This window comes from Haliotis rufescens, unplaced genomic scaffold (assembly GCF_023055435.1).
Source record: "Haliotis rufescens isolate VD_foot unplaced genomic scaffold, xgHalRufe1.0.p SCAF_79, whole genome shotgun sequence".
In the NCBI taxonomy this organism is placed as follows: domain Eukaryota; kingdom Metazoa; phylum Mollusca; class Gastropoda; order Lepetellida; family Haliotidae; genus Haliotis; species Haliotis rufescens.
Window position 1 is genome coordinate 954,406 of NW_025964371.1, and position 15,698 is coordinate 970,103.

Consider the following 15,698-nt stretch of genomic DNA (forward strand, 5'->3'; position numbering starts at 1 on the left):
TATTTTGTTTATCATGAGGACTTAGCAAATATGCCCAAATATTCATGATTTCCTACATATGGATGCTTTGCAGCGTAGTAGTGCCCCGTGTCTATTTTCAGTAAGGTATTGGGACCCATGAAGATCTTGGGTAGAATAGGTCTTCAGCAACCCATGCTTGCCTTAGAGATGGCTATGCTTGTCGTAAGAGGCGACTAACGGGATCGGGTGGTCAGACTTGCTGACCTGGTTGATGCATGTTATCGTATTCCAATTGCGTGGATCGATACTCATGATGTCAATCACTGGGTTGTCTGGTCCAGACTCGATTATTTACAGACCACTGCCATCCAGCTGGAATATTGCTGAGTGCGAGGTCAAACAACAACTAAACAAACAAACAGTTAGTTAGCAAAACAAGGCCTTTTTTAACTCATGCTCAGCTCCCGGCATAGACTTTATGTAAACTCTACCTGTCTGATGTGCAGTGTGTAGAACAGCTGGCCACAAGGCTGTAACACATGATACAATGTTTGTGTGATGTCACCCAAGTCATTAGTCAGAGGACTCCTCTTTGATTTGTTGGTTAAAAACAAAGACTTCACTCCGAAACCGCCATGTGTATTCACAGGGGATTGAGGAACATAGAGTATACAAACCTATTATTTAATTAGGATAGTAAACCATCTTTTCACTGATTACTGACTGAATGATTCGAGTTTGAGGATAGTATTAATCCTGTTTCTGAAAATCAACCAAATTGTCAAAAGTAACAAGTTTGGTCAAGGACTGAGGACAATATTTAAATGTCTCTTTCAGATTTCCTAGGTGTCATCATGTTGTGGAGCAGCCATCACCTCACTGATTTGTTGGTTGGTTGGGTTGTTGTTTAACGCCGCACTCAGCAATATTCCAGCTATATGACGGCGGTCTGTAAAATATCGAGTCTGGACCAGACAATCCAGTGATTAATGTCATGAGCATCGATCCACGCAATTGGGATCGATGACATGCATCAACCAAGTCAGCGAGCCTGACCACCCGATCCCGTTAGTTGCCTTTTACTGACTGAATGAATGGGTTCTTGTTTGTATCACTCCTGTACACATTATGGCAAGAGAGCACATTATCCTGATGTGAAAGGTACATTGCTGACTACGGACTTTCTCCTCATGAAGACAGCATGGTGGATGTGAAGATCTGTTGGAGAATCTGAGGCAGGTTCTTGTTGTCCATACAGACGTAGGCGTGACCCATCGGGAGCTGCTTCGTCAGTCTGCAATATACCAACAATGTACACTGTAAATCTTGAAATTAATGCATCTCCAAACATGCGACTCATTATCAATGCGACTCCCCAATCTCATTAAAATCAGATCTTAGTTCTCACTACCGCTAAACAAAGATCTGAGGACATCCCAATACGGGTCACGTCAGACCAACCTAGCGCAAACTTTGACCGACCAATGGGATGACAAATCAGAAGGCAGCATTCTCGTGCTTTACCGCACTGATTTCAAATTGGCGACTATGCTTCCAAACATATTTTGATAATTCTCGATTACAAATTTGAAACCTGAACAAAAGAACATTCTGGAATGGCTAATCGATGGTCTAGATTGTATGGATACAGTCGTTAAACCCGTAACTATCGTTCGGAGTTAAAGTTTTCGAGGCTGCATGATCAGAAATGACATAACGACTGTCACTTTCATAATCTCGTAAGCGATGCTCTGATTGGTCGGATGAAAGGTCGTTCTGACATGACCCGTAATGGGATGTCCTCAGATCTTTGTTTAGCGGTAGGGAGAACTGAGGTCTGATTTTAATGAGATTGTGCGACTCCCCCACCCTATCCCCAGTGGAATGATACACATCCTTACCTTAATCCAATCAAACACAAATAGCACCGCTTACTAGCGCTGAGTAGAGCACTTTGTAAAAACTTTAAACAGTGTTTTCCTAAAAACAACACACAGTTTATATGTTTACTCTGTTGACTGGCATTAAGAAAGTTCAAAGGCAATAAAATAATTGAACCAACAACAGTTCACTGATTGGTATGCGGAGAAGGTGTCAACAAGTTTGTCACGATTGGGTAGAACTCTTGACCCCAGCAGTGATAACTCACTGGATGCCCATTGTGTAATTCCTATTCTTTAAATGATATTGTTATATACTTGTTACAACTGCTGTTAAAAAAAACCATTTGTGTTTATATTCAAGTTTGTATTTCCGCTATCCAAAGTGTGCAGTGAAGCCGTCTTATTGCTGATAGTCATTTTAGAGACATACCGTATTTGACGTAAGAAGCGCCTAGGGCGCTCTAAAAATAAAAAATTGGGGGCTCTTATTAGAATATTATTTTGGTGGAAAAAACAGAGTTGAAAGATTTTTTTCATGGTTTATGCTGATGACCTGACTGTTTATATACGACAGATATATTTTGCCAGAATTTAATTGCCCATAATTAAGGGTGCATGTAACACACGAGTGAGTATTATTGACGAATAAATAAGTCTTGTGTACATTGATCAATCGGAAGGGGTGCTAATTGGGATTGTTCACTAGCCAATATATTAGCAAATATCGCCGATGGCGCATATTAGAGCGGGGCGCTAATTAAGGCTAATTATTGCATGGAAAGACAACTCGCATTTTTTCGCATTTAATTCACGCTCACGTTAATTTCAAGATTTACAGTATATAGTTCTCATTTAAATACAACATCTGCAAGTTTGTTTCTTTCAGTTTGTGCTGGTAACGTACTGGGTATGTACAGTGCTATTGGCCTAGTTAGAGACGCACACTCTGCTAAATATTATAATATTATACATTCATATACCACAGGTATCCAGGTAATAGTATCTGATCAAATGCGGTTTTATTTGTTCCCCGACCAGTGGATCCGTTTGCATTCCAGTTATCATTCTCGACTCCCTGGGGAGTATACAGCCCAAGCTGCCTAGGGGCTCTACAGGGTTTATACATGCACCTCACATATAACCCCAAGCAATCTCCCAAATGATGACCCTTACCCAGATTTGAGTGAGTGAGTGAGTATGGTTTTACGCCGCTTTTAGCAATATTCCAGCAATATCACGGCGGGGGACACCAGAAATGGGCTCCACACATTGTACCCATGTCGAGAATCGAACCCGGGTCTTCGGCGTGACGAGCGAACGCTTTAACCACTAGGCTGCCCAACCGCCCCACCCAGATTTGAACAGAAAGGTTATCTAGGATTCCAAACTAGGAAGAATTGTTATGTTGTTCAAAATTGGGGATGCTTTTTAGTTACTTTCTAAATTCAGAGGAAAATAAACTTTATTCAAAGCATTAATGTCAAACTAATCATTCTAGACTCTATAGTGCTCTAGTTGTCAGTGAAATACAAGTCACCTCTACAAATCCATAACATTAGTTATAACCATTTAGGAAATGTTGAATTCCAATTTTGGAATTTACTAACAATTGCTGCAGACTTGGGGCCATATATCGGCCACTATGCAGGCCTAGATTTATTCTTATAGCAGAGTAACTGCAAAGGTGAACTAGGGCCCATTGTCAGCCACAAATTGCTTAGAGTAAGCAGTTTAATCGCTCACCCCAGGGTCTGCAACAGCTTGAAGAGCTTGTGCACTCTTCCAAAATTTCAGTGCCTTGCCCGTATGAAGAGCGTAATAGAAGAGGCTCGGTGACGAGCAGATGAGTTTATGACTATTGATGACTACTTAAAAGATATGGAGCAGACTGAGGATGCTGGGATGTTAGCTGCCTTTGCCCATGTCGCAGTTAATACAGTCAAGAATTTCTTGTCCTGCTGTCAAACTCAAATTTCAGTCAGCCTGTTACGACGTAAATTGTAATAAAAAGGTAAATTGTAATACTTGCAGCAAATTGTAATAATTTTGACGTAAATTGTAATAACAACGTAAATTGTTATAATATTTGACGTAAATTGTAATACACAAATTGTAATAAAAATTGACGTAAATTGTAATAATCTCTACTTGCGGTAAAATGTAATAAATTCTTACGTAAATTGTAATAACCTTACTACCGTAGTGTCCAAGACGCCAATTGACTAGAAATGATCTTTGTCAGTTGAGCTAGCGTTTCACATGTACAATTCGAGAAATACTGTGTATGATGACAAACGTACAAAACTGTTAAGTTAGGGATGGTTGGTATAGGCTTTATCGTACACTCGTCATTAAAGGGTGGTGTCAACATAGTGAAAGACATTTATTGGAAGTGATGTGATGTTTGTGGCATGCTATCATCTACGTAGAAGATACTACCATCTGCATAGAAAATACTATCATCTACGTAGAAGATACTTTCATCTACGTATATGATAGTATCTTCTACGTAGATGATAGTATGCCATCTAGATATTATCGTCCACTTACACACTTTCATCTACGTACATGATACTGCCATCTAGAGTATGTAGAAGTGCAGTCATATATGTGATACCAATGACATAGAGCTCACATTAACTGTCATTACATACACACCTACATGCGCGCACACACAAGCATACATACATACATACATACATACATACATACATACATACATACACACACACACACACACACACACACACACACACACACACACACACACACACACACACACACACATACACACACACACACATACATACATACATACACACATATAGTGTTTGTGTGGGGGTGTATGGGTATGTAGTGTGTGCAACACGTGTTTGTGTCTGTATCTGTGTGTGTGTGTGTGTGTTTGTGTGTGTGTTTGTGTGTATGTGTGTTTGTGTGCGTGCGTGCGTGCGTGCGTGCGTGCGTGCGTGCGTGCGTGTCTATGCTGATGAGGCCCAAGTATCTCAGCAACAGTATGATTTGGTTTCTTAGATAGTTACTAGTCTTTTCATCAGAATTTTAACAAAGTATGTTGTAATTTCATTACAGTGCTTGTTGTTTGTTGGAATTACTTTAATCCTCTTAGACCCCCAGAGGAGGTTATGCTTTCAGGGGATTATTGTCCGTCTCAAATTAGTGATAAAAAATGAAAAACGTATTATCTACGAAGAATATACTTATGTCCTCGTTGGACATACTTTTATCTACGTAGAAGACACGTTTATCTAATGTATTTGCTACATTCTAAATCGTATATCTACAGGTTTGTGTTTCTATTTTATATTTTAAAATATCTTACTTTGTTCATTTGTTACATTTTGTAGAACCTTTAATTGCTCATATCAGCATTTTTGTGGGACCTCTCACAAAGTAGTGTCACTTATTTTTCACTTGGAACTATATGTAGAAGTGTAGTCATAGATCTGATACCAATGACATATAGAGATCGTATTTACTGGCGCGCACACACACACACACACACACACACACACACACACACACACACACACACACACACAAAAACACACACACAAAAACACACACACACACAAAAACACACACACACACACAAAAACACACACACACACACACAAAACACACACACACACACACACACACACAAAAACACACACACAAAAACACACACACAAAAACACACACACACACACACACACAAAAACACACACATACATACCTATGTTTGTATGTATGTGTGTGTTGGTGTGTATATGTGTGTTGGTGTGTATGTGTGTATTATGTGTGTGTGTATACTGATGAGGGCATAGTATCGGAGATAAATATAATTTGGTTTCTTAGTTAGTCACTATTCTTTTCATTGGAATGTTAAGAAGGTATGCTATAATTTCAATACTTTATTACAGTGCTTGATGTTAGCTGGAATTATTTTAATCCTCTTAAACCCCCAGAGAAGATTATCCTCTGAGGTAATTTTTGTCCGTATATATGTCACAAATTAGTGATAACTTATGAAAAACGTTATTATCGGTTCCGAAAAGTATGTGCCGCATTATACGTGAGGTACCAAATTTGGTAGCAAGGTTGCTTGGCGCAATCCACCAACGATTGCCGTGTTTAATGATCTTAGAATACTCTTCGTATAAGGTCAAAGAGAATATTTATGTTAGTGACAAAACCCTTTTCATTATAGATTTTCCATCCTTTCAATTTTGATCACAACAGATTTATTTCAGCAATAATTGATTGCAACAAATGTATTATACATTCTGATGCTCTTTGAAACTCAACAAGACATGCCCGAAGATACCGGATATTATTTGTGTATGCTTTGAATTATGATTTCGTGCCGTTATCATGATGGATTCTGTGTTTGTTGTTGGGGCAAGGAGTTATTATCCCAGCAAAAGTTGTCAGTAAGTTGTTGTTAGTTTTTCATGACATATGAAAGGAATCCAGACAGGTACATTTATTCATTTATTTCATTAAATATACTTCTTCTTATGAAAGGACATATTTTATGTTATATTAATGATTCATATGTTAATAATACATTGCTACAAATATTGCATAAGTTAACATGGTTTGCATTTATTTATTATTATTTCTTTTTCTGTGAGAAGTTCACAGAGATCGAGAATACGCAATATCTAATAGTATATGCAATGTAGGTAAAGAATATCTACGCCCCTCTTTTGATATTAATAAAAACATCGTATATAATGTTATGTATTAAGTATTCTCCTTTCCCATGCATGGGAAATCTATGCTGCATTTGCTGACGACCGGTTTTTTTCATTTGACATTGCACAGGAGATCTGTCAATCATTTGTTGTATTTGAATTCTTCGTCAAAATATAATACAAAACACACAGAGTATTTCTCAAATAAATAAGAAAACTAAGTTCATTCTAGTAATTAATCCTCTTCTGGAGAACCATAGAAATGAAATTCCAATGCGTTTATATATATACATATAATTATACAACAATGTACGATAACGACCTCAATCCTCTCCCACACACATACTTTAATGACGATTGTACGATAAACCCTGTACCAACCCTGACAAGGATAGGTTCTAGTCATTTAATGCCTTTGACACTAAACTTATAAGGTTATTACAATTTACGTAAAAGGTTATTACATTTTACCGCAAGTTGAGATTATTACAATTTACGTCAAATTTTATTACAATTTGCGTATTACAATTTACGCCAACTTTTATTACAATTTACGTTGTTATTACAATTTACGTCAAAATTATTACAATTTGCTGCAAGTATTACAATTTACCTTTTTATTACAATTTACGTCGTAACACAACCACCATTTTGGTTTGGCAGCGATTGCAAACGGGTGAAAGATAGTATGAGATTGGCTGTTTTCGAACGCAACCCTACTTTGTCAGTGAAGTCACAGACTGCAGCAATCCACCCTCGCTGCAGTCATCAGCCCTATCCCTCCCCAGAATCCACCAAACAAGATCTTCCTACCTGGCAGCCTGATCGCCGAGTGACCCGATGAAGATGGCGTAGGCATTGACGTCTTCATTGGAGTTGAGGATCTCTGCAAATCGCGAAGGTCGGATGCCGTATCTGTCGAAGTTGGCGTCACTGAGGAGGAGGACGAAGTGCTCGTCAGCCTCTTCCTTGCCGATGACCTCGATGGCGTTCTTGGTGGCCTCCAGCGTGTTGTCTCCGCTCAGACAGAACTGGGAGTGGGCGTGCATCAGCTGGTGGAGTACACAAACAGTAAACAAGGGTCTGGCTTCAATCAATCACATTAAAATCACATCTTAGTTCTCGCTACCGCTAAACAAAGATCTGAGGACATCCCATTACAGGTCACGTCAGACCAAAATTGCGCTAACTTTGACCGACCAATTTTACTGACCAATCAGAAGGCAGCTTTCTCATGCTTTACGGCACTAATTCAAATTGGCGACTATGCTTTGAAACATATTTTGACAAATTCTTGATTACAAATTTGAAACCTGAACAAAAGAACATTCTGGAATGGCTGATAGATAGTCTAGATTGTATGGATTCAGTCGTTAAACCCGTAACTATCATTCGGAATTATGCAAGTTAAAGTTTTCGAGGTTGCATGATTAGAAATCGCAATCCGACTGTCACTTTCATGATCTGGTAAGCGACGCACGGATGAAAGGTCGTTCTGACGTGACCCCTAATGGGATGTCCTCAGATCTTTGTTAAGCGGTAGCAAGAACTGAGGTCTGATTTTAATGAGATTGGGCTTCAATACACAACATGGGCATCACTTTCCTGGGATTTTCAAGGGTCTATCTTTGTTTTAGTCCAGGGGACACTTTAGTAATACATCCATGATTTTCAGAAAATCACATCAAAATAGTTGTATAGCGCCGTATACTAACCATGATTTTCAGAAAAAGATATCTGGATAGTTGTATGGCCGGCAGTACACTATACATGACTTACAGAAACAGATGTCGAGATAGCTGTATAGCTGGTAGTATACCTTTAATTATATTCAAAAAATGACATGTGGACAGTGGTATGGCCGGCAGTATACTATTTTTGATGACTTTCAGAAATGGCATTCAGATGCTGTATGTCCAGAGTATACTTATCATAATTTGGATTTTCAGAAATTTTTTTTATCTAAACAGTTGTATGGCCGTCACTATACTATAAATGATTTTCAGAAATGGCATTCAGATGCTGTATGTCCAGAGTATACTTACCATAATTTGGATTTTCAGAAAAAGATATCTAGCTAGTTATATGGCCGTCAGTATACTATATCATACTATATTAAAAATGATTTTCAGAAAATGACATCTTGATATTTGTATGTCCGGTAATACTCTATCAATTATATTTAGTTGTATATCCAGCAGTAAGCTATTTACGAAGATTTTTAGAAAAAGGCATCTAGATAGTTGTCCGTCTGGCAGTATACAAACAATAATCAGGATTTTCATAAAAAGGTATCCAGATAGTTGTATGTCTGGTAGTATGAACCCACCTTCAACACTGTAAGTCTCTCTCTGTTGTTGGTGGGGGGTTTATCAGCGTTCACAAACTCGACCCTGTAATCTTCTCCTGAGTGGCCGTAGATGTCATACTGGAATAGTGAATGAGTGAGTGAGTGAGTTAGGTTTAGCACCTCTTTTAACAGTATTCCAGTTATATCACAGCGTGTCTGCTTCATGTGGGAGGAAAGCATACTGGAATAGGGAGCCGATACTGGCTAATATCATCTTCCTGAGGCAAGAGAGTTAACTGACTATAAAAGTCCAGTATCCACCCTTGCCGAACTAGGCTGTAATAACTGGGCTCTATTGTAGCGCCACCAGTGGCTATTATGAGTTATGTCCCTTCTAAGCCTCTCCTATTGACAATCTGATTCCATCACTTGCATTTGTTTCAAACAAAATGGCGACGACCCAGTCAAGACGATCTGACTGATAATCAAGATCTATATTGTAATAAAATGGGTCTTACAACGCGAAGTGCATCAAGTCACGCGGGCACATTGATTAAAAACATGAAAAGATTTGGAAAATATCTGTTGACAACGAGTTGGTGGTGCACATGCTTTGCAAATCCTGCAATCGATTGAAATCTGCAATCGACCGACAGTTTACAAACCGGATTTTGATTTCATTGCGCGATTTTGATTGGACTATGCATAGACTCGTCAGTCAGTTAAAGTAAGTTAACTCTCTTGCCTTGGGAAGATGGCCAATATGGACTGCTATAGAAGAATTTCTGCTGCAAAAGATAATGATGCTCACATGCTCCCTCTGAATCAGATTCTACAATCTGTCACAAACCATTGGTTAAACCAAAATCTAACCAATCTGTACATTCTTTTTTCTCACTAAACCAGACATGAATTAAGAATCAACAGAAAGATTCAAAATATCCCCTATTACTGAAGTAACAGAATGATGAAATCTGATATTTTGTCCACAAGTGAATGTGATGTGTTCTGCAGCACTGTTACAGCACAGCTAGATCTGCCCACCTTAAACTTGTCTTCATACTTCTCGAAGGCCTCCATCACCATCAGTGCAGCCTCCATCTCACGCTCCAGGCGGCCGTCATGGCCGTTGAAGCGGTACATGCTCCCGGACACGTCCACCACCACACGGAGTCGCTTCGGCTTCTCTTGTGGCGTGCCCAGCTACAGTCAAAACAGTGAGTGAGTGAGTTGGTGGGTGGGTGGGTGAGTGGTTGAGTGGTTGAGTGAGTGAGTGAGTTGGTGGGTGGGTGGGTGAGTGGTTGAGTGGTTGAGTGAGTGAGTGAGTTGGTGGGTGGGTGGGTGAGTGGTTGAGTGGTTGAGTGAGTGAGTGAGTTGGTGGGTGGGTGGGTGGGTGGGTGAGTGAATGGGTGATTGGGTGGGTGGGTGATTTGAGTGAGTGAGTGGGAGGGTGTGTGGTTGAGTGAGAGGGTGGGCGTGTTGTTGGGTGAGTGAGTGGTTGAGTGAGTGAGTGAGTTGGTGGGTGGGTGGGTGAGTGAGTGAATGGGTGATTGGGTGGGTGGGTGATTTGAGTGAGTGAGTTGGCAGGTGTGTGGTTGAGTGAGTGAGTGGTTGAGTGAGTGGGTGGGCGTGTTGTTGGGTGAGTGAGTGGTTGAGTGAGTGAGTAAGTTGAACCTCAGACCTTCTGATCTGACTTTCGATGCCTTGTCCACATGACCAGAGAGTTCACCCATAAGGATGTGATCTTTGGGATCACATTTCCCTGTTACAATAACAATGTATTTGTATTTGGTGACGTTCTGTTACATCGTCTTACCTCTGGCTCCTTCTCCCCCCTCCTCCTGTAAATGGACTTCTCCCCTGTCAACCCCTCTATCAACTTGGAATCATCCAGATCTCCATAGCTCTGGTTCTTCAGCCACTGTCGTTCCTTGCCCTTCGCCTAGCAACAAACAAACAAACACAGCCCTGGAATACACACAGCAGTAACAAAGCCATGGGTATTTTCAGCATCCACAGTCAGACAGTGAGAGAAAAATAAAGAGGAATGTATTCAGGTGCAGCAGAAATACTGATGTATTAGGCTTGTAAAACACATTTCTTTGAATTTCTAAGCACTATTAAGAATTTTTTTTTTCAACTCCAATTTCATTTGCTGCACCAGATTCCAACATTTAGCACTACCCATGCCATTGATTGACCTAGTGTATGAGACCTGCAGAGACAACCTAACTGTGGTGACCTGTGTACTTTATTACAAAACGGGTTGTAACAGACCTGGGCCTACAGAGTCACCACAGTTAGGTCCTCTCTGCAAACTTCCAGTAACACAGAAACATGATAGAGGCGAGGCAGGATTCAAACCATAGATGTCTGAGTGTGATAAGGGACACAACTCTCAACACTGAATTACAGCATACAGCTGGTACATTGCTGTAATATTGCTGTAATATTGCTGGAACATTGCAGGAATATTAAAGGAATATTGCTGGAATATAGTTGAGCATTGCTGGGATATTGTTGGAATATTGCCTAATATTGCTGGAAAATATTGCTAGAATATTGCTGGAATATTGCTGGAATATTGTTGGAGTATTGCCGGAACATTGCTGGAATATTGCTGGAATATTGCTGGACCATTGCTGGAATATTGTTGGAGTATTGCTAGAATATTGCTGGAATATTGCTGGAATATTGCTGGAATATTGCTGGACCATTGCTGGAATATTGCTGGAATATTGCTGGACCATTGCTGGACCATTGCAGAGCAAAACAAACAAACATCACAAACAACCTCCTCCACAACTGCAAACATCAGGTCAACATGTCTCCTCACCTGCAAACTCTCCAGGATGACGCGGAGGGACTGGACTTGTCGTTTCACACTGTTGGAGAACTTGTCGTACGTTTCTCCGTCATAATCACTCATCTGAATCTCTCGTAACCTAGCAACACAAATTGACATCAGACTTCTAAACTCTGATTTCTTTATCTTACATCGCTCTCACAAGATAAATATCGTTTGTGAGATCAAACAATATATAAAGGGGAAGATATCATTGTATTCTACGATTCTATCTTACACAGCCTTTTACTTGAAAGAATGAAAAATACACAATCCATTGACACGAGGTGAGGCGAAATGCAATATCAAGATAGCATTTAAAGATGCACGTTCAAGATGTGCGTGTGTGGGCCTGGCAGGGTAACAACAAGTTCCATCTTTTAACGTCTTTTGGTACGACACGGCTGGGGATCACACCAACGACCTTCCACTTGCTGGGCACAGATTCTATGCACAAGACCACAGCGGCGGTCAGGCCATCCGGTAATCAGGGCAAAGCTTCCAACCCACAATTATAGCATCCTGGTCAGGCGGACAAGGGGCACAACACTGCCCAGTTCGAACTCCTAAACACATTGAGAACAAAATCAGTATGTGTAAATTCCTACCTTTCTTTGAACGCTTTCTCTTTCATCTGCTTGGCAGCTTCCCTCACCTACAGTAGAAACACATGGTGTGAAACACAGCACAAAGTGATGTCATATTTCTGTCCATTGTAATCAACCAATCCACTGAGTCAGCTTGTATGACAAGCATCTTGAAGCTGGTTGTTGGTTGGTTTGTTGTTTAACGCCGTGCTCAGCAATATTCTAGGTATATGACGGCGGTCTGTGAATAATCTAGTCTGGACCAGACAATCCAGTGATTGATATCATGAGCATCAATCCACGCAATTGGGATCGATGACATGCATCAACCAAGCCAGCGAGCCTGACCACCCGATCCCGTTAGTCGCCTCTTACGCCAAACAGTCGCCTTTTACGGCAAGCATGGTTTGCTGAAGACCTATTCTACCCCGGAATCTTCACGGGTCACAAGCATCTGAAGCCGGTACCTATTCTAGTTCTGATTCCCCACAGAGGTCCATTGTAAATATACTTCAGAAAACACAAGAAGAACAATTTATCATTCAACTTGATACAGACAATGCCATAGTTCGGTATGCAAAATTATCTAGGGGCCATGTTCCCTATTACAATGTCTGTGTTGAAGTAATTGGCAAAAGAAATTTGTTATCATGAAAAGTGGCACAAAATAGCAATTTCAGTTTTTGACATGACTTCAAATCCCACCCTACTCCCTACACAATTTGGTTGATCCCTTACCCCCTCTACCCTTCTTCCCCTGAGTAATGACAGGTCCCTTCATATAGGTTTATCATCCTCAGGGAGCTGAGAATGAAGACCGAGTGCATAGTGATCCACTCAACTGACCCACACCCAACTGACCCCACCAAACTGACCCCCACCCAGCCGACCCCTGCCAAACTGACCACAACCAACTGACCCCCACTCAACTGACCCCACCCACCTGACCCTAACCAACTGACCCCACCCAACTGACCCCCATCCAATTGATCCCACCCAACTGACCCCCACCCAACTGACCCCACCAAGCTGACCCCATTCAACTGACCCCCACCCAACTGACCCCCACCCAACTGACCCCACCCAGCTGACCCCACTCAACTGACCCCCACCCAACTGACCCCACCCAACTGACCCCACCCAACTGACCCCCACCCAACTGACCCCACCCAACTGACCCCATCCAGCTGACCCCACCCCAACTGACCCCACCCAACTGACCCCCACCCAACTGACCCCACCCAACTGACCCCACCCAACTGACCCCCACCCAACTGACCCCACCCAACTGACCCCATCCAACTGACACCCACCCAACTGACACCCACCCAACTGACCCCACCCAGCTGACCCCACCCAGCTGACCCCACCCCAACTCCCTAATAACAGATCTGATATGAAACAAGGAGTGTGGCGAAATGTACTGACTGCCTCCGGAACAGCATCCTTCTCCCACTGCGGCACCTGCTGCACATCGTGTCCCGCATCGAGACGGTATGGACCACCGAAACCACCCAGACCCGCTGTGCCACTGCCACCTAGGAATAAAGGTACAGATAATCAACGTTAGGATTGTAAGAATACACAGGAAATACCAAACTTAACCAACCCTCTGTTCATAAAATGGACTTACCGACCCCGCCGGCCCATGTGTTGCCTCCGACATGGGGCTGGTTATCTGGGTCAATCTTGCCGTGCTTGGGGTCGATGTCCTCGTGGTCACGCCCACTCTCTTTCTCTACTGTCAACTGCAGTGAAAGGAAAGGTCAGTTAGTACATCGTGATGATATTACAAAGATCCATTACAAAGATCCATTACAAAGATCCATAAACCCGTGAAGATTTCGGGGTAGAATAGGTCTTCAGCAACCCAGGCATGCCGTAAAAGGTGACTATGCTTGTCGTAAAAGGCGACTAACGGGATCGGGTGGTCAGGCTTGCTGACTTGGTTGATGCATGACATCGATCCCAATTGTATGGATCGATGCTCATGATATTGATCACTGGATTGTCTGGTCCAGACTCGATTATTTACAGACAGCCGTCATATAGCTTGAATATTGCTGAGTGCGGCGTTAAACAACAAACCAACCAACCAACCAACAAAGATCCATTAATAAGGTCAGTGAGTGACTCATCATCATCATCAGGGGGCACGGGTGGCCCAGTCGTCTAAGGCGCCGCAATTCGCTGTGCAGAGTTGCGTCCCTAGGGCATGCCAGAAACCTATGATTCCGGGTTTGAATCCTGGTTCGCCCCGATTATGTTTCTAGGTTTGACAGCACCGTGCTCGTGGGTTTCACCGAAGTGGTAAACGTCTGAGACCTGCATCACTTCGGGCTTTCCTCCCACATTAAGCTGACACGCTGTGATATAACTGGAATACTGTTAAAAGCGGCGTAAACCCAACTCACTCACTCAATCACAAATGGGCTTCACACACTGTGCCATGTGGGGAAATGAATCGGGTGTTTGGTGTGACAAGTGTGGTGTATTTGTTTGTTTGACTGACTGACTGACTGACAATATTCCAGCTATATGACGGCTGTCTGTAAATAATCGAGTCTTGACCAGACAATCCAGTGATTGACATCATGAGCATCGATCTATGCAAATTGGTTACAAGCACAGTCGCCTCTTATGACAAGCATGGGTTGCTGAGGACCAATTCTCTCCGATCTTAAAGGATGCTCCTGGTTGTGAAGGAAGAGGTCTAAAACAACTCTCTGTGCAAGACTCTGTAAAGTTGGAAAGAATATACATAATAAATCTCTGGAACATACTTGGAGTGGCTTGTCTTCCTGATAGCCAATCATGTTCCTCCATTCTTGCAAAGATCGCTCCAGGTGCACGAGAGTTGTCTCCCATGTCCGGACACACCCACCCATGTCTACCGTCACCAGACCGTCGTTGCTCAATGGAGCCATAAACACGTTCACGTCCGCCGCGTTGAACAGCCAGGAAGCATAGGGGGAAACTTTTGTAGCTCTGGAAGGATGGCGGAGATGGGTGATGAGTGAGCGAGTGGGTGGGTGATGAGGGTTAAGGATGCTGGTCATTATTTAGAATACTTAACTTTTCCTAAAATAGGTGTTTCTAACATCTTTAGTATTAAATCTAACTATCCAAATAAAAAGAAGAAAGTAAGGCTAAAACAAATAATAGTCTCGGTTCTCAGGCACCGCCCGCATCATCACAAAGTCTGCCGCACGATTCATTTTTATTTCAATTTCAAAAAAATATACAATCTTTAAATATTATGCATCTCGAACACACAACCCTGGCATTTAAATGCTACAATACTGATTTCTCCGAAACTATTGTAAACAGAATTTGGTTACATACTAGGTTGAACGACCAAAAAATACCAACGCCCCTCATGCAATAATTTTTTAAAAAATTGCCTGTTGAGCCAATTCTATAATTTTTTCA

The 15,698-nt window shown here is 41.7% G+C and overlaps 1 protein-coding gene across 1 annotated transcript in view; it reads right to left on the reverse strand.

The window, feature by feature from the left end:
• Positions 1-274: 274 nt before the first annotated feature.
• Positions 275-15,698, reverse strand: part of LOC124121858 (von Willebrand factor A domain-containing protein 8-like) — a 72,118-nt gene continuing 56,694 nt past the window's right edge. The window contains exons 35-44 of the mRNA XM_048388774.1: positions 15,050-15,254; positions 13,900-14,014; positions 13,695-13,804; positions 12,288-12,334; positions 11,671-11,779; positions 10,651-10,776; positions 9,879-10,037; positions 8,874-8,972; positions 7,358-7,596; positions 275-1,255 (exon numbers count right to left, since the gene is read on the reverse strand). Of these exons, the coding sequence (XP_048244731.1) occupies positions 1,150-1,255; positions 7,358-7,596; positions 8,874-8,972; positions 9,879-10,037; positions 10,651-10,776; positions 11,671-11,779; positions 12,288-12,334; positions 13,695-13,804; positions 13,900-14,014; positions 15,050-15,254 (1,315 nt within the window). The 3' untranslated portion in view covers positions 275-1,149. The remainder of the gene's footprint in view (positions 1,256-7,357; positions 7,597-8,873; positions 8,973-9,878; positions 10,038-10,650; positions 10,777-11,670; positions 11,780-12,287; positions 12,335-13,694; positions 13,805-13,899; positions 14,015-15,049; positions 15,255-15,698) is intronic.